The sequence below is a fragment of the Diceros bicornis genome, chromosome X (genome assembly GCF_020826845.1).
Source record: "Diceros bicornis minor isolate mBicDic1 chromosome X, mDicBic1.mat.cur, whole genome shotgun sequence".
Lineage (NCBI taxonomy): Eukaryota > Metazoa > Chordata > Mammalia > Perissodactyla > Rhinocerotidae > Diceros > Diceros bicornis.
In genome coordinates this window covers 102204004-102223978 of record NC_080781.1, presented here as the reverse complement: position 1 = coordinate 102223978, position 19975 = coordinate 102204004, and the positions used below count along the sequence as shown (strand labels likewise).

At 39.3% G+C, this 19975-nt stretch overlaps 1 protein-coding gene across 5 annotated transcripts in view; it reads right to left on the bottom strand.

Annotated features, from left to right (window-relative positions):
• The window catches only part of TMEM164 (transmembrane protein 164), a 170951-nt gene that overhangs the window by 103026 nt on the left and 47950 nt on the right, over positions 1-19975 (bottom strand). For 4 of the 5 annotated variants that reach the window (XM_058536505.1, XM_058536503.1, XM_058536502.1 and 1 more), the window contains one exon: positions 4178-4227. The exons of the other annotated variant lie outside the window; for it this stretch is intronic. Coding sequence is in view for 3 of the 4 variants with exons in the window: in XM_058536503.1 (XP_058392486.1) it covers positions 4178-4227 (50 nt within the window). In the remaining variant the exon portion in view is untranslated. The remainder of the gene's footprint in view (positions 1-4177; positions 4228-19975) is intronic. 5 annotated transcript variants of the gene reach the window in all.

Here is a 19975-nt window from a genome sequence, read left to right as displayed (position 1 = left end):
ACAACATGGATGGACATTTCGGGTATTATGCAAAGCGAAATAAGTCAGAGGGAGAAGGTCAAATACCGTATGATTTCCTTCATTAAGTAGTAGATAATAACAACAATAAACAAACACACAGAGACAGAGATTGGATTGGTGGTTACCAGAGGGGAAGGGGGGAGGGGGGAGGGTGAAAGGGATAATTCGGCACATGTGTGTGGTGATGGGTTGTAATTAGTATATGGGTGGTGAACGTGATGTAATCTATGCAGAACTAGAAGTATAATGATGTACACCTGAAATTTATACAATGTTATAAACCAACGTTACTGCAATAAATAAAAAATTAAAAAAAAATTATCACAATTGGGTGACTTAAACTAACACAAATTAAAAAAAAAATGTAAATGGAAAAAATACACGCACAACAGACATTGATAAAGCATTTGATAAAATACAGCAACCATTCCCTTTTAAAATGTCTCTAAGTAAATGTGGAAACTATTTAAATATAATAGACTATTTAACAAACACCAACAGCAAATACGGAGAAACACAAAAAATTTCTATTTAAAATTGGTTTTACACCGAGTGGTCCACCAGCACCATTTTTACGGAACTCTCTTTTTGAGTTTCTAGCAAAAGAAAAAATAGAAGAAAATGAAATAACTGGTATAACCATTGGAAAAAACAGATAAAACTAAATAAAATTTACCAGAACTAACAAGAGAATTTGGTAAGATAGCTAGATATAAGAAATATTTTTAAAATCAATAAACTTTTCCTATTCTAGCAAGAAGCAGTTAGGAATAGAAAGGAGGACAATATTCCACTCATAATGGACAAAAAAAGCTATTAATTCTTTAGGAATAAATGTATTAAGAAAGGCATAAAACAAGATCTGAACAGGTGGAAAGAAATATCATTTCTCATATTAAAAAAATCTATATAATTTTTAAAAAATCAATTCTCACAAAACTGAAATATAAACTTAATATAATTCTAATTAGAATCCCAATAGGGTTGGTGGGGGATATTGAATAAAAGTGATCTTAAAATTTGTACATAAGAAAAAATGCCAAAGAATAACCAAGAAAAATATATTTTTTTAAGCTAATGTAATCAAATCAACAAGATTTGGGTGCACAGACAAATAGAAGAAACAGAAAAGAGAATCCATAAATGGATCCTAGAATACAAAAATTTTAATAGGTGACAAAGATGGTAGTTCAATTCACAGAGAAAACTAGGGATTACTTAATATATTATGCTAGTACAACTAGTTATCCATCTTTAAGAAAATAGTCTTAACCAACACCGGGAACCCAGAAGCTATATAACAAAATAATATGTGGATATGAAAAAGTGTAAAAACTTATGTGGAGAATGGCTAGAATCACCAAGACAAAAAACAACAAATGTTGGAGAGGATGTGGAGAAATAGGAACCCTTATATACAGCTGGTGGGAATGCAAACTGGTGCAGCCTCTATGGAAAACGGTATGGAGATTCCTCAAAGAATTAAAAATAGAAATACCCTATGATCCAGCTATCCCACTACTGGGAATCTATCCAACAAACCTGAAATCAACAATCCAAAGAGGCTTATGCACCTCTATGTTCATTGCAGCATTATTCACCACAGCCAAGAAGTGGAAGCAACCTAAGTGTCCCTCGACTGACAATTGGATCAAGATGTGGTGTATATATATATATAAAATGGAATACTACTCAGCCATAAAAAAAGACAAAATTGTCCCATTTGCAACAACATGGATGGGCCTGGAGGGTATTATGTTAAGTGAAATAAGCCAGAAAGAGAAAGACAAACACTGTATGATCTCACTCATATGTGGAATATAAACCAACACATGGACAGAGAAAACTGTATTGTGGTTACCAGGGGCAATGGGGGTAGGAAGTGGGCACAAGGGGTGAAGGGAGACATATATATGGTGATAGACAAACAAAAATGTACAACCCAAAATTTCACAATGTTATAAACTATTAAAACATCAATAAAAAAAATATGCGGAAAAATATACCATCAGCAAAGTCAATACATTCAGACTTGGGAAAGATATCTATAATAATGATGATAGACAGAAGGCCAATATCCAAAACATACAAAGAGGTCTTAAAAATTAAGAAAAATATAAACAATCCATAGGAAATGGACAGATAATAGAACAGACAATTCAAAGAGATAATTTAATTGGAAAAAAAATATGAGATAATGCTGAAATTCATTAATAGCCAAGGAAATACATCCATTAAGTTGTCAAAATTTTGAAAGAACCATAACACCTTATGCTGGCGGGGATATGAAGAAAAGAATAACCTCATGTGTTACATAAAAAAGAGAAAAGTGAATTGTAACTGCCTATTTTTGTAAATCAACATGGAAATATCTGTTAACATAAATATATATATACATATTCATATATAAATAGCCGTGTGTCTATATATATTGAAAATGTTATTATATAAGGGCATACACACAATGATGTTTATTTCAGGATTGATTATAGTGGCAGAAATCTGGAAAGAATGAATGTAATTGTTCATAATAGAGGAATGGCTAAATAAATTGTTATGCATCTATGAAATATTTTGCAGCCTTGGAAAAGAATAAGAGCTATACTAATAGACTTTGATAGATTCCCATGAGATATTGTTGAGTGAAAAAAGCAAGATGTATTAAAATATATATAGGATTCTATTTTTGTAAAACAATGAACAACAACAACCAAATATTCCAAAACCCATTTGTGTATGTATGTGCCCATGAATGTGGAGAAAATATGGAAGGATACACACTGGTCTGGTAATATGCATGGATGATGTGGAAAGGTCGAGGTAGGAGCCAAACAAAACAAGGGGGAAAAAAAGGTCCACTATAAAAACATAAATGCAGCAATCATATTCATGTATTTTTATGTGTATAAATGTATATACAAATTGAATTAAATTTAGAAAAGATACAGTAAAAAACCTAAATACGATCTCTGCTTACCAAAAAAAGAAAGGCAATAACCAAAATTATCTCTTGGTGGTAGGATTAGGGGTGATGTTTATTTTCTTCTTTATATGTCTCTGCATTTCCTATAATGAGAATTGTTCCTTTTATAATAATAAAATAAAACCAATAAATGTTAATTTTAAAACATTGCACTGAAAAATTGAGCTCATTTTGGGAAAGCAAGGGAAGGAAACAGGGTTAAATGGCCCTTCTTCTTAGGAGCTGTCCAAGTATGAGATATATGAAATCAGGATCCATTCCCCCTCACCCAGCAGAAAGTTACTCACCTAAAGCAAGACACTAAGTGGCTATTCTAAGGAGCTATCTGAAGCAGCAAATGGGGTATATTCTCCCCTACCTAACACTTTAATGACTTAAGTAAATCAGAAAGCCATTTAAACCACTCTCGATTATCCAAGGATCTGCTGCGCTCTTTACTTCCTGTCCCCTCCCTCTGTCTTGCAGCCATTTCACGGCTCAGGAACAGCTCCCAAATGGAGGTCAGGGAAGGGGAAAAGAGATGAAATTAATTTGGTCGATTTAGCTTCTCATTAGCAACTCTAATAAAAGGCTTCATAAGTGAGATGGTCAAAACTCACCGTTAAAATGAGAGTGCTGGGACTCTTGAGAATTTCATTTAAGCAAACTTGCCTTCAGATAAACATGATTTGCCTGTAATACACTTTAATGGATTTGATGCTTGCTATTTTTAAGTCAGGACTTATGATAAGGTGATATGTTTTTCTCCTCACTTTAATTTGCACTCTCAGAAAAAAAAAAAAACATAAAAACACAAGAATAAATCCCTTCAAAGTGAAGAGCAGCAGGACCACAATGCAAAGATTCTTGCAAGGAGGGAAGCTGCCTGGCCCCAGCATGCTCTCAAGAGAAACTTTAGGAGTGCGACAACCTTCCATGGGAGAATGCCTTGTCCATAAACCACCACCACAAGGAATCACTGAAAAGGATTTGTCAGGGCTCCAAAAGCTAAATCTCCACATATAACATTTCCATGTTCCACTGGGCCCTCATCGACTTTTGTCCCTTGGGAAGCCCAGAGACAAAGCAGTGCAGGTCCAAGCTCACAACAATGTGCTCATCATCCTTTGTTATCAAATAGACAAGACAGTCTGAATAGCAATGGCAGTAGAGCAAAAAACAATTTTCCCTTACTTGAAGACGACGATAGCTCCAGGACATGGAGGGCAGGCCAGGAGAAAGATCTGCAATTGAAACAGAATTAAGTATGGTTATCAAGAGAAATGCTGGATGCAGTGAGACAATGTTACTTTAATAATAATAATAATAATTAATAACCAAACTCCAACACAAAAAATGTAATATAAAAAATTTAAAAGGCAAGCAGGTAGTTTTCCAAATATGTTTGTGTTTGCACATACACCTACGCATGTGTGTGTGTGCGCTTGTGTGTGTATGTCTGGGGGTGTGTGTAATGGGGGGGAGAGGAAGAGAGACGGAGAGTGAGGGAGTAAGTGTTTGGGGGTAGAAGAAGGGGAAAGCTTTTCTTAGGCCTATTTGGCCTCTAGAACACTTCCTCTTAACCTCTAGAACAAAACTTAATTTTTCAATGCCTCTACTTCAATATGACACAAGTAGCCAGTCTCAGAAGCTTTTAACCCAGGACAAGTAAAAATAGATTCTGAGCATAGGACAAGTACACACTGCCATCTGGTGTGCCTCCCGTGGGGGCAGGGATGTTAATCAATATCCAGCATTGCCAGATTTAGCAAATAAAAATACAAATGCCCAGTTATATTTGAATTTCAGATAAACAATGAATAATGTTTTAGTATATCCTAAATATTGCATGGAACATACTTACACTAAAACATTATTCATTGTTTATCCAAAATTTCAATTTAACTGGGAATCCTATATTTTATCTGGCAACCCTACCAATATTGCCACCCCAGGCTCCAAATCTCCCTTTGATTTTGAAGGCAAGCAGAATTTGCCACCCCAAAATATGTCTCTTTGGCATATGGATTATTTTTAAGAAACAGCAGACACAGGAAAAGCTCTGAAAACTGAGAAGTTACCCTTTTGCAAGAGACATTTACATTTATAAGGGAAAATCTCTATTTGTAATGGTGTCTCCCTCTCTGTACCGCACCAGGAAGAGAAGGATGACTAAATCTCTAGAAACTCTTACCAGTGGAGAAGGCATGGACTTAGATCTTCTGCATAACAACTGTACTGTGCTTATTTAGTGTGCTTTTCCTGATAGCCGCCCATAACTGCCTCCCCTCCAACATCATCTTTTGTCTTTAACTGGAGATGGTATTTAAGATGGTGGCCTGGGCCATTTTGTGGAGTTTTCCGTTTTCCAGGGTCTCCCCCGTGTATACAGGAGGTATACATGGTATTAAACTCCTGTTTTTCTCCTGTTAATCTGTTTTTCATTGCAGAGTGGTCTCAGCCAAGAACATAGAGGGGTAGAGGGAAAATTATTCCCACCCCACCCCCCATTTGATCGGTTTTTTTCTAAGCATGACTAGGTGGTTTTGCTCTTCTCTTCTCCTCCCAGGTCAAACCAAACAAAAACAACCTTGTCCTTCTAAGAGACAAATCAGTTTCATCCTACTTGGTTTTACCAAGGCCTGGGTTAGAGCTTTTGAAAACCTCAGCTGTGGCAGTTTGACCTTCAAAGCACTGGTTCTCAAGAGGAACAAAGAAACCCCTGCAGAGCACTAGTTAAATATGCAAATTCCTGGGCTCCTCCATTAGGAATAATGATTCCAGAAGTCTAGGACTCCAGGAATCTGCATGTTTAACAAACACCCCAGGAGATTCAATCACTCTTGGCAGCCAAATATGGTGAATGTTTGACCTTGGCCTGAACTACTACAGGATCAAAAACACTCAGAAGGACTAAGGATTGACAAAAGAATAAAACTCATGTTTGTGGAGTTCCTTCACCTATACTGGCTTAATGGTGCAGTTTACAAAATCATTGATATGTGTCCCTATCTTGTTGTGAGCACTTATTAATATACATTATCTGCATTATGGACTTGTTTAGCTTTGTCATGTGTATATTCTTTAGCATCTGGTTCTTCAGTTCGCTCAGTCTACATTTAGAAGGAAAGGGTGCTATAAGAAAAATCACTATAAGGAAAGATTTGAATCTTGAACCTGCTTGCATCCCTGCCAAGAGGAAGAAAAAGAAGAATGAAAAAGAAAAAGTGTCTTGAAAGAAACACAGCCAGGAGTCCATCACCTGCACAATACCTCATCAGAGAACCCCTCCAAGGAAATATCCATTGAACGTACCTTTCCCCCCTGTGGATCAAGTGGATTAAAAGTGCAAAACCAATGACAATTACAGGTCTACAATCCTTTATCCGTTATCACCAAATCCAAAAAGCTCTAAAAACTGAAAGACTGTTGTTTCCAAAGCTAATTTGGTAGAAAAACATGACTTAAACTGAGCTGAGGCTATTTACAGACTTTATTTATTCCACTTATGGTGAATATTCATACATTTTCCATAAAAATAGTGTATTGATTATGGGGTGCTGCCCCAGATCCCACTGGGAATATATGTAAAATGCTCTACATGCACTGTATTGCCTTTCTAAAATCAAAAAATTCTGACTTCTGAAATACATCTGACCTTAATGGTTTGGGATAAGGATTGTCGACTTGGAATTTCAATCATCTAAACATTAACTTACCCCCAACTCCCCATCGCACACCTCAGGAGCAGTCCAAGAAAGAAAGAAACAAAGCCGGTATTCTTTACCACTGACCCAGCAGTAAAGTTACTCACCTTAGGCAAGGGACCGAGTTGGAGGCTGCACATAGTTACCTAGCATGGGTCCCATCAAAGGTTACATTCAGAAGCTACAGTACACAGAGAGTAGAGTAGAGAGTACACCCACTTTGGAAAGGTCCTCAATACTTCTGAAGTCACCTAAGAGCCATGCCAGCAGCCTTCCTGACCTTCTGGAATACCCAAGATACTTTCAACATGCTAAACAAAGAAGTAAAAACGCGCCACTGAGCCCCACAATTAGCGCTTACTTTTTTCTATACTCATAGCCAAGAGGAGATGAGCAGATTCTTGGGGGAAGGTTTCCTTATAACTGTTCCGTTTGGCTGGTTCTGATGGATAACGGCTCTATGCCAGAAGCCCAGAAACCTACTAAAGGGAGCAAGTCTCCAGTTCCAACCCAGCAGGTTCTCATATTATCCTCCATTCAATTATAGATCTAACTTCTTTTGAGGCAACTCATCTAGACTTGACTCTAAATAAGTTTTCCAACAGTTACTTTCATGTGGCCACATCATTCCAACCAGCACTTTGGCCTTTCTCATCTTGCCTGTCTATTCCCATCACCAGGATAAAAAGTATCTTTTTCAAGCAATCTTTGAATCAGATACATGTAGACATATCAAATCAGCAGATTTGAAAAAGGACTCTGAATTCATCATATTCCATTTCCAGTAAACACACGGCCTCCTTTAGCAACTTAAAAGATATAACATTGAACCTCTCTGCTCTGCCATGCTGGAGCCACATCCATAATCAGCATTAACCAAAGGACAACGTGAAAATAACATTTTAATTCAGAGGTCTGAAGGCCCCCAGCCTTGGCCTGAATATCCCTGCTTTCCTTCCTTGGTTGGTTGCCAACCGTCTCCAAATTTTGGTAGCATGTGTTTTAGACTAGCAGATGGAAAGCTCAACTATGTCCTCGGCTACAAATACAGTGGGAAGAGAGGACACTTGCAAGTGTAAAGAGAGACAGTAGGAAGATGAGAATGCATGTGAGCATATCCCAGCACCGACTTGGCACTTTGTATTCATGCTGAAATCTGCCTAGCTCAGCACCTGAAGAAAAGGGCGTGGGCAGTCAGCATACAGAGAAATGCTACAAAGCACTTTCATTTTCCCATCGCCTGGGAGGTAGGCAGGGCTTTGTTATTAAATCCCATTTTACAGATCAAGGCACCCAGGGGAAAAGGTTCTGACAAGCTTTCTGACAAGAACCCAGGTCCCCTAACTCCCAGATCAACATACTTTCCACCTCATACCTAACATAGTCCAGGCCTCATGAGGGCTTCTCTTCTTTAGACTCTAGCCATGCCCCTTGACCCCACGGCACACAGGAAGTCACCTCAATGGCTCCACACCAGGGCCACCTCACAGCTCACAAGATCTACTCTCTACAAGATGAGAAACCTCAAAACACAAACCTAACTGTGAAACTGGGGGCCAACTCGCTTTAACTATACTCAGTTAGTTGTCTGTTTGCAAAGGCGGTTAGATAATGCATTATCTCATATAATAGGGTGAGCTTTTGCTCACCCTATAGATAATATCTCCGATGCTTGAGTCACCATGGTAACAAGTGGGGTATTTATGTGTTTCAGGAACTGAGAGTTGACTCCTTGTCCAGTTCAGGCCGATTAAGACCACTGACTTATCAAGTGGGCCTGCACAGATGATCGATCAAGGAGCCAAAAACTCCACCCTCAGATCATAGTAACACTGCCATGTTGTGAACATGCGTCCTATGAAGAGCTATGAAGCTTGACTACACTTGCGTAGATCTGTAGACTCAATTCTCCTTACCTCCAATCATCTATTCCCACACTTCAGACCACCCCGCCCCTTTATCCTATAAATATCCCTAATCCCCATTTTTGGGGGAGGCGGATTTGAGATTTGTTCTCCTGTCTCCTCACTTGGCTGTCCTGTGAAAAAACCCTTTCCCTGCTGCAAACTCATCATCTCGGTGATTGGCCTTTCATGCAGTGGGCAAAACAAACCTGGTTCAGTAACAATTGGGCAGCAAATTACATTTACACAGATGAGTGTCAGAGTCCAGCATTCCCTAATGACAGGCTCATCTTAGCTCCAACCTGCCTCATTCCCAGGTCTGCTGGGTGCTTGCAATTTGTGAATCCTTATAAAACAGAGGTCTTTTTTTGGCTGGTTTTTCTGGAAAAACCCACAGGTTCCATTCAAAACCACACTGTTTCAGCTTCCCCAGAAAAGCTCACTGTACTACTCCGAGGTTCTCCTGTCCAGAAACTTGTAAATTCAGCTCTTTCCTAAGCACCCCGTCTAGGCACCAGCAACTATACCAGTTCATCCTTTACCTCTGAACTGCTCTGATTCCAGGTTCCCACCTTCCCTACACAACCTCTCAGCCATCACTTGTCCCACTTCCTGTTCCTGTTTGACCATCATATCAGCCCCAAGTTCACTGGCATCGTTGTCCAGTCTCCCATCAACTTCTGTTCCACCTCAACATTTGATTCAATAAACCCCCATTTTCATAAAAACTAAGGAATATAAGTTTTGTTCACAGGAAGATGTGTTAGTATTATGGGAAATGTAATCGGGAAGGAGAGCCAGTCACCACAGACCACCCTAAATGAGGGGCAAGCCACATTAAGCAGTGAAGGGGGATGGGAAAACTAAGTGAAAGGGAAACAGAGAGTGAGAGAGGGACAGGAGAGGGGTGTTTGGCCTAACACACAATCTTCCCAGGCCCAGCCCTCTGGCTCCAGTTCTCCTGGCTTCACCTCCTACAATGGCACACAGCTATTTGGGGATTCCTAAGAACGAATGCTTATAACCATCAGCCACCACAGGAAAGATCCATTCCTTGAGCTGCCCAAAGTCTGTCCTAGGCCCTATTCACTAATGTTCATACTCTTGGGCCCTCATCCTCTCTCCCTGGACCACTGCAATAATCTCTTCACTGGTCTCAGGCCTCCAAGAACACTGATGCAAGAGGGATCTATCTAAAACACAGCTCTGATCTGCCATTTAAAATCCTTCAATGGCTTGCTTCAATGGCAAAAGCTCAAACTCCTTAGCATGGCAAGCAAGGCTTTCTCTACTCTAGACCCTGTCTATCTCTCCAGCATAGTGGCCTCATGCATTACATCAAACTATATCCTGGACATACTCCCTGTCATAAACATGCTTCCACAACCTCATTTTCTAATAGCTTCATTTTATTCAATTATATGGATATTCAACAATTTATTCAACCAATCTCCTCCTGGTGCACATATAAGTTATGTCTAAGTTTTCAGATTACTTATTCCTTATTAATTTCCTTAGTCTAAATTTGCAGAACGAGAATTTCTAGGTCTTCAAAGGGAATATACATTTTAAGGCTTTTAACCTATATTTCTAAATTGGCTTCCAGAAAATTTCTTTGAATTTATTCTCCTGCCAGCAACATATGAGAATGTTACATACAGTCTGCTACAACCTGGCCAACAGGTCATTATCGTTTTTAAAAGGCAAAACTCTAAAGAGGAGCAAAATTTGCCCCCTGCAAAATGTCTCTTTGGAATAGGGATTATTTTAAGCTGGTTATTTAAAAAAACCACAGACACAGGAGAGCTCTGAAAACCGAGCTTCATTCAATTCAATAAACCCCCATTTTCATAACACCTAAAGAACATAATAATTTTTGTTCACAGGAAGAAGTGTTATATTACAAAAGGAGTTACCCTTTTGTAAGAGATATTTACATTTATAAGTGAAATCTCTGTTTGTAAGGGTGTCTCCCTCTCTGTACCACACCAGGAAGAGAAGGATGACTAAATCTCTTGAAACTCTTAACAATGGAGAAGGCATGCACTTAGATGTTCCGCATAACAACCCTACCCTTGTTTACTGTGCTTTTCCTGGAAACTTCCCATAAGTGCCCTGCCCCGCCACATCTTCTTTTGTCTTTGGCTGGAAATGATATTTAAGGTGGTGGCTTGGACCATTTCGGGGAGTTACTCAGTTTTCCTGGGTCTCTCCCGTGTATACAGGAGGTATACATGTTATTAAACTTATTTGTTTTTCTCCTGTTAATATTTTATTATCGGGGGGGGGGGGGTCTCAGCTAAGAACCTAGAAGGGTAGAGGGAAATTAGTTTTCCTCCCCTACAACACACACAGCACAACTGATTGCCTTAATTGCATGTCTCAGATTTCCAGAAATGTTAAATTATTTTCTAAAGTGTTTTTTGGCCAGCTATATTTCTTCTTTTGGGATGTGACCATCTGTGGCCTTTGCCTATTTTTCCACTGGTATGTTCTTTTTCTTATTGAGTTGTAAGAGTTATTTATGTTTTGATAACATTTAATACCGACTATTTGACATCCATTGCAAATATTTTTCCCAGGTTATCGTTGTTGTAGCTCTGCTTATGGTAGTTTTTTGATGTATAGAAGCTTTTTTATCTTTACGTAATCAGATGTATTTGTTGTTTCCTTTATGGCTTCTGTCTTTGATGTTATGCTTTGAAAGTACTTCATGAAAGAGTCATCTATTATTTTCCTAATATTTTCATAATTTTATTTTTAAAATTTAAATCTCTAATATCTAGAAATTGTATCATTGCTAATCCTATTCACTTTTCGAGAATGGCCTTCTCACCTTACTTCTTCTTGCTAACTCTTCTTTACCTTTCAAATACAAAATAAAGCATCATTTTCTCCAGGGAGTCTTCAGTGAAATGCCCATCCTCTCTCTTCCCATTAACTCCTTCTGTTTATCTCTTTCTGAGAAATTACCATTTTTGTCAGTATAAGGAGTTTACAAGGAGCCTTCCCTGAAGAATTTAGACAAAAGGGAAATAAGAGTTCCTATTAAGAGTTAGGCTTTAAAATCAACATATAATGGATTAACAAGGTTGTAAGGTCATCTTAAAGCCAAAATATTCCCATACTTGAAAGACCAGATTGTAACCTGCTTGAATTATACCTTAAAAAGGCATGGGGTTGGTCAACCACTGAGGTATAGAATAAAGAAAGTCACAAAGGCATATTCAGCAGTGTCCACACCCAAGCACTATCTGTGGGCCAGAGAACCTTAGCTCATAAACATCAAGTTTTCTGGTCCCATTGGCAAATCCATCCCTGTTAAGAGAATGGAAGCAGGACAGGTAGCATTGCTAAGTGGTTAAGAGTATGGGCTTTAGAGTCAAGACAGACTTGGGTCCACATGCTGGCTCTGCCACTCACTGGCACTGTGACCTTGAGCAAGAGATTGGAGGAATTTTTGACTCTAAAATAGGGATAAAAATAGTACTATGTCTCACGAGGTTTTGAAGAGGATCAAATGAAATAAAGCAAGCAAAGCGCTTGGCACAATCCCTAGCACATAGCTAGCACTCAATACATAGTAGCTATAATTATTCTGATCTCAAAAGAAAATCCATCTCTACCGTGAGCTACACCAACACCATCTCATACTAAACTTTCAATTCATCTAACGTCACTTGTTCTAATTCCATGCTTGCATTATAACATTCTGATGTATTATTTGACTTCCCTTCTCCAGCTACCCAAAAGGAGAGAATACTTAACCACTCTAGGCTCAGTTTCCTCATCTGTCGATAGGGATTACAATAGTACTATCTTCCAGGGTAGATGTGAGGATTAAATGCTTGAAGAGCTTAGTTCAGTGCCTGGCACATTGTACGGAATAAAATAATTAGCAGTTATTGATAGCATCATCCTTCTTGGATGCCCTTTCTCTTCTCCTCTCACTGCAAATTCCATCTAAGCCCGTGACAAGCTCCATTTCCTCCACAAAGCCTTCTCCCATAACTCCAGACAACACTTCTCTTTTTTTTTTCCCCAACAGCCTATAGAACTCATTAGGAACTTAGATTGTATTTATTTGTGAAATTAAATGGATCTCTATTGTTACAGTGCTATGGTAGATTGAGAGCTAGGATCTGATTATTAATGTTTCCCTCCTGACAAATTTTAAATTGGCATTGCTGAGACATTTTTACAAAGATCAAAGTCATTTGCAGGGTAATCAGGGCCCTCAACAATGTGGCCCCTGGTTGCCTTGCCAGTGTTATTTCCCACTATGCCTCAAGATTTCACTCTGAACCTCAATTTCTACATTTCTAAAATGGAAAGAATAAAGTGCTCACCTCCAATATCTTAACCTCAACTGTTGTTTCTATGCAGATACCAAATGCTTTCTGGATATTTCCATCTGGATGTCACACAGGTTTCTCAGAGCAACATACCTAAATCTGAACTTGTCATCATCTGTCTCTCACCTCTTCCCTAACTGCTCCCTCAAAAAATAGGAGAGAAGGGACAGCTCTCCACACAGTAGAATTCCAACTGATAAAAGCAGAAAGAATGAGAGAAACAGAAAATCACCATTAGACAAACACTGCAGCAATAACTGTCGCAGGCAAAAACCACTGATGGATGCCATGATTAGTAATAATGAAAGTATAATTTTTGCAAGCAAGATAATTGTTAATTATAAAAGGAAAACAGTAACTTGGCAGAGAATTCTGGCAGATACCACCTTAACTAAGTGATCAAGGTTAATATCACCAGTAATAAGTAATATCATCATGTACCCCCCGATATGATGCACCAAGAAGGGTACTACATCACTTCTGTGGTACTTGTGCCCAGTTGCTCAAATCTAATCGTGAAAAAACATCAGTTAAGTCCAAATTAGGGACACTCTACAAAGAAACTGACCAGTATTCTTCAAAATTGTCAAGGTAGGGGCCGGCCTGGTGGCATAGTGGTTAAGTTTGTGTGCTCCACTTCAGCAGCACAGGGTTCACAGGTTTGGATCCTGGTCGTGGACCTAGGCACTGCTTATCAAGCCATGCTGTGATACGCATCCCACATATATAAAGTAGAGGAAGATGGGCACGGATGCTAGCCCAGGGCCAATATTCCTCACACACACACACAAAAATTGTCAAAGTAATGAAAGACTGAGGAATCATGAATTGGAGACCAAGAAGACATCCCAACTAAATGCAATGTGGGATCCTGGAACAGAAGAAGGACATTTGTGGAAAAACTGGTGAAATGGGAATAAAGTCTATAGTTTAGTTCATAGCACCAATGCTAATTTCTCACTTTTAATAATTTTACCATGGTTATGCAAGACGTTAACATTAGGGGAAGTTGAGTGAAGGGTATACAGGAATCCTCTGTAATATCTTTACAACTTTCTGCAAGTCAAAAATCATTTTAAAATACAAAGCTAAAAAAAAAAGTACTGTTATCCAATCAATTAGCCTGTCTTCAAACCTCAGAGCTATCTTTGATACCTCCTCTCTTTCTCAGCCCCTACAAGTAGTCAGTCCCCAAATCCTGTCATCTTGACACTTTTAACCTTTTCAATATATCTCAAATCCATCCTCATTATCTTTTCCCACTCCAGTCCCTATCCTTTTCTTAAACCACTATAACAGTTTCCTATCTGACCTCCAGTTCTCCAGTGTCTCCCCTTCCTCATTCTAGTTCATACAATATTGTCACATTACTGTTCTTAAAATAGAGCCCTGATCATGTTACGTTCCTCCTTAAAAATTTCAGATGACAGATTCAGTACAATCCCTATCAGAATCTCGGCTGACTTCATTGTAGAAAGTGACAAGCTAATTCTAAAATTCTTACAGAATTAAAAGGGACCCCAAATAGCCAAAAGAATCTTGAAAAGAAGAACAAGTAGGAAGACCCATACTACCTGATTTCAAAACTTACTACAAAGCAACAGTAATAAAGATGGAATAAAGATAGTGTGGTACTTGCATAAGGATAGACATATAGACTAATGGAATAGAACTGAAAGTCCAAAAATAAACCCTCGCAAGTGATTTTCAACAAAGATGCTAAGACCATTCATGGGGAAAGAATAGTCTCTTTAGCAAACGGTGCTGGGACAACTGGATTTCCACACGCATAAGAATGAAGTTTGGACCCCTAGCTCATAACCATATACAAAAATTAACTCAAAAATCAATCAAAGACCTAAATGTAAAAGCAAAAACTATAAAATTCTTAAAAGCAAACACAGTGGTAAATCTTCATGACCCAAGATTTAGCAATGGATTCTTAGATGTGACAACAAAAGCATGAGCAACAAAAGAAAAAACAGGTAAACCAGACTTCACTAAAATTAAAATATTTTGTGCCTCAAAGGACACTATCAAAAAAGTAAAAAGACAACCAAAAAAATCGGAGAAAATTTTTGCAAATCCTATCTCTGATAAGGGTCTAGTATCCAGACTATATAAATAGCTCCTAAAACTCAAAAACAAAAAGACAGAAACCCAGTTAAAAAGTGGGCTAAGGATTTGAATAGACATTTCTCCAAAGAAGACATACAAATGGCCAATACAGACATGAAAAGATGCTCAATATCATTAGTCATTAGAGAAATAAACGCAAATCAAATCCACAGTGAGCTACCACTTTACACCCACAAGCAAGACTAAAATAAAAAAGACAATCACAAATGTTCATGATGATGTGGAGAAATTGGAAACCTCATACACTGCTGGCAGGGAAGTAAAATGGTGCTGTAACATTAGAAAACAGTCTGGCAGTTCCTCAAAAGGTTAAACATAGACTTATCATATGATGCAGCAATTCCACTCCTATGTACATATCCAAGAGAAAGGTCCACATAAAAACTTATACATAGATGTTCATAGCAGCATTATTCATAGTCAGAAGGTAGAAATAACCCAAATATTCATCAATGGACAACTGCATAAACAAAATGTGGTATATCCATACAACGGAATATTATTTGGCCATAAGAAGGAGTGAAGTAATGATACATGCTACAAAATAGATGAACCTTAAAAACGTTATACTAAGTGAAAGAAGCCATTCAAAAAATGCCATACATTATATGACTCTATTTCTATGAAATGTCCAGAATAGGCAAATCTATAAAGACAGAAATCAGATTAGTGGTTGCTTAGAGCTGGGGGAGTGGGGCAGGACATGTAGGACAGTGATAGCTAAATGGTATGGAGCTTCCTTTTGAGGTGATGAAAATGTTCTAAATTGACTGTGGTGGTGGCTGCACATACTTGTGAATATACTAAAAATCACTGATTGAACACTTTAAATGAGACTCCTTAATTTGGCATTCAAGTCCCTCCCTTCCCCATCATCATTTGACCCCCAACCAGCATTATTGCTCATCGCTCTTTTTCACATGCCTTTCTATCAAACCAAAATGAATCATTCACCATTACCCATATACCCCATACAGTTTCCCATCTTTGTCTTCCCTTTCACTGTTCCCTTCCCCTGGAACTCTCTCCTCAAAACTCATCTTTACACGTTTATATCCTGCTTCTCTCACAAGGCCCAGTTCGAATGCTCCCTCCTATGCAAATCCTTCCATGCTCTTCAACCCTTGGTAAGACCTCAAAAAATTATTTATTGAAAGAATGAGAGTAAATAGTTCTCCCATACAATGGCTGCCACTGCCAGACGATAATCCTCCCAAAGCCACAACTGCACTTCTTGCTTCCTTTCCTAGTCACAGCAGCGACTCACTGCTTCAGCCCCCTTACTAAGTCCCTGAGAATGATTCCAAACTGCTACTCTCTACCTCTCCCAAAACCCTGCCCTTGATGAAGAAAGCACTGATGTTACATTATGCAGGGCCGCCGAGTACAGTTGTGTAAGTTGTGCACTGCACAACCCTAGTGGCGCCATTCAATTATAGTCTATGTGAATGGCACCCTCTCCTAGGGTTGTGCAGTGCATAGCCGTTCGTGGCAGCCCTGCTTGGAAACATCACTAGAATTTGGGAACAAAGCCAAAAAGAGCACTCAACGAGAGAATCATTATAACTATATTGCTGTTAACTATATTTGTTATTTCCAAATCTTATCAAGATGATTAACAAGAAACTCAGGAGAATAACATGGTCATAGCACATACACAGTGTTTGCATGGGATTAGAAAACAAGAACATCCAAGAGAAAAAGTGTCACTGATGGCTCGGGGCTGGCCCGGTGGTGTAGCGGTTAGGTTCGCGCGCTCAGCTTTGGCGGCCCGGGATTCGCAGGCTCGGATCCTGGGCGCGGACAGACATACCGCTCATCAAGCCACACTATGGCGGTGTCCCACATACAAAAAAAATAGAGGAAGATGGGCACAGATGTTAGCTCAGGGCTAAGCTTCCTCACAAAAAAAAAAAAAATTGTCACTGATGTTTCTCCAGGAGTAGTGAGAGAAAAGGGTACACATTCTGGTCAACACAAACTGTAAAAAAAAAAAAAAAAAAAGAAAAGAAAAGAAAGACTAGGCCAAAAATAGCCCCTACTACAGCAAACCAAGACTTAATTACAGTTTAACCCTTCCCAGGAACAAGACCTTTAAACAAGTCAACATGAAATTTCCTGAGTTGCAGTAGTGAGGTAATCTGCATGATAGAATCTCTGCCATTTCCTTACCCCCAAAATAAAATGACTTGGCCTGAAATAATCCTTTCTTTTCTTTTGTTAATAACTCTGTTGCCCCACCCTCCTTCCTATAAAAACCTTCCATTTTGTACAGCCCCTCGGAGTATCTCTCTGCTGGCCAGAGGAGAGGCTGCCCGATTCACGAATCACTTAATAAAGCCAATTAGATCTTCAAATTTATTTGGCTGAATTTTGTTTTTTTAACAATATCTACATGGTCTCTTTCATGAGACCCTTCAACTCCATTAGGTTCCGACTTTAGGTTATCAGACAAGCCTCTGTTTAGTTTGGCTTCAGGAACCTTGCTATCAGGAAGGCTATGGCCTGGCTGACACAGTGTTTTCTCTCTATACATGTCTCTCTCTCATCATTCATCCGCCTTGTGGTTTATCAAGAAGTCTTTTGTAAGGTTGGGGAGTGTGAAACCCACATCCCTGAGTAAGCTGATCAAAATTACTCTTTGAATCCACAAACCAAGTTGCGGAGTTAGGACCCATGTCAACTCTACCAAGGCACAGACTCCCTCCAAATCGCAGCCAGAGCAGCCAGCCGACAAGCCTCCCTCTGACTACCACCTCTAAACTGCGAGTAGTAATGCAGTACTCTCCCAAACGGGCAGCCATAAAGGGCTGAGATATTGGCTGTGAAGACAGGTGAGCAGGTAGTAGAATCCAAATATGCCAGATATTGGGATGGGTTGTAATTAGTATTTGGGTGGTGAACATGATGTAATCTATGCAGAAATAGAAGTATAATGATGTACACCTGAAATTTATACAATGTTATAAACCAATGTTACTGCAATAAACAAAAAATTAAAAAAAAAATATGCCAGATATTGGGTTGGTTCCTTCTTTTGTTCCCACTCCAGTTCTGTTCAGCCTCCCACTTTCATATTTGCTCTGGCTGGCGTATTTCATTCCACTTCTATCTCCTCCAGAGATTTCAAGGATAACGCATACAAATTGATCATTCCTTTTTTCTGAACTCCATTTGTACTTAACTGGTACTGTCACTGCCTAGGTGCCCCGAGAAACTCAAGGGTGGGTTTGGAAGCATTTAAATGTTTTTCCAAGTTGTTTTTATCCCTTTTGCTATATTAAGGAGATGCAACCACCAACACCCTGAAACTGACCACGTCTCACCACAAGAGCTATGCCCACGACTTTTGCCTTATTTTTAAGGCTAAGACCTCTCAAGGAGGAGCTTAGGCCTCATTACCTTAACCTGCAGTGTACGTGGAAGCATGTTTTACAACTGAGCCTGCGCAAGTGAATACCCACCTCTCCCTTTTGAATATTCATTCCCCATCCAAAATAAAAGGCCCTTGCTTCCCTTTGTTCCAGGATGCCATGACTTTGGAAATGATTCCTCAGGGTCTCCTATTTGCTGCAAATACACTTTACTTTGTGAGACAACTTCCACTGGTGTAGAGTCTTATTTAACTCACCAGGAGGCGAATCCACTTGGTTTGGTAACTGTACTATGTACTTATTGCTCAGTTAGTCTACCACTGTTGTTAATAATAATAATAGTAATAGCAATAAAAGTAATAATGGCCCTGACTATTCTTTATTGAGTGCTTACTATGTGCCTGGCACTATATTCGGCATCTTACATGTATCGTTTCATGTATGCCTAACAATCCTATGAGGTAAGTGCTATTCTGAACCCCACCCCATCTCCACTTACATATGAGAAAACTATGAGCTACTGAAAGGTTAAGTAACTTGCCTCAGATCACACAAGTAATAAATCAAAGAGTTGCCTTGAATCCAGAACTGTCCGATTCCAAAGATCATGTTTGTAGCTAATACTCCCTTTTGTCTCCCCTATACAATAATTTGTCTTTTGAAGAGTTTTCTCTGCCTCCACTCTCCATAGTGCCTAACAGTGTCAGACACATAAAAGTTCCCCAGGAAACATAGACAAGTGTAACTCTGCTCCCTGGCCAGAGTCCAGCCCAGGCACAAGCTGGAAGAGAAGGGAAGAGGAGCAGTGAGTACAGAGAGGCTTGACCTTTCAGGGAGCCACGGGAGTCCTCCTCCTCTGACCCATTTAAGAGAGGATCACACTGCTGCCTTGACCTGAATCCCAGAAAAATATTTAGAACAGGATGGCCGAGTTGTCTTAAAAATCTTCCAGACAACTCTGAAGGAACAGAGCCTAGGCCAACCTGTTGGAGAGATGGATGGTATCCAGTACCCTGCAGGAAGGAGACCAACTGTGTCACGGTCACAGCCACGTGGGCCAGCAAATGTTTTCAGAGCTCTGCCACCGAGGAGCGACATGGCTATGGTCAAGGATTGGGGGCGAGCACAGGAGGGGATTAGGAGTATTTTTAAAGGAGAGGGTTTTTTTTAACCTCTTTAAAGCCTCTGGTTTCTCATCTAAAAATGGGAATAAGAATACCTACCACTTGCAGCGCTGCTAAGGTATAAAATGAGAATGTAATAAAAGTACCCATCACCTGGTGCCTGCATCAGTCTGTCCTTGCTGAGGTTCTGGGCACACAGAGATACAGGACATGGCTCCTGTCTCCAAGAAGCTCACAGTCTGGCTGACACAAGTCTTCTGATCTGGAGTACTGGTAGCACTCTGTTAACCAATGATAAAGCTGGCTGGCAGATTACCCTAACTCTCAGCAGGATATTTTGTCAGATGAAAATTCTGCTAGGAAAGAAGATGAAAACTGCTGACAAGAAT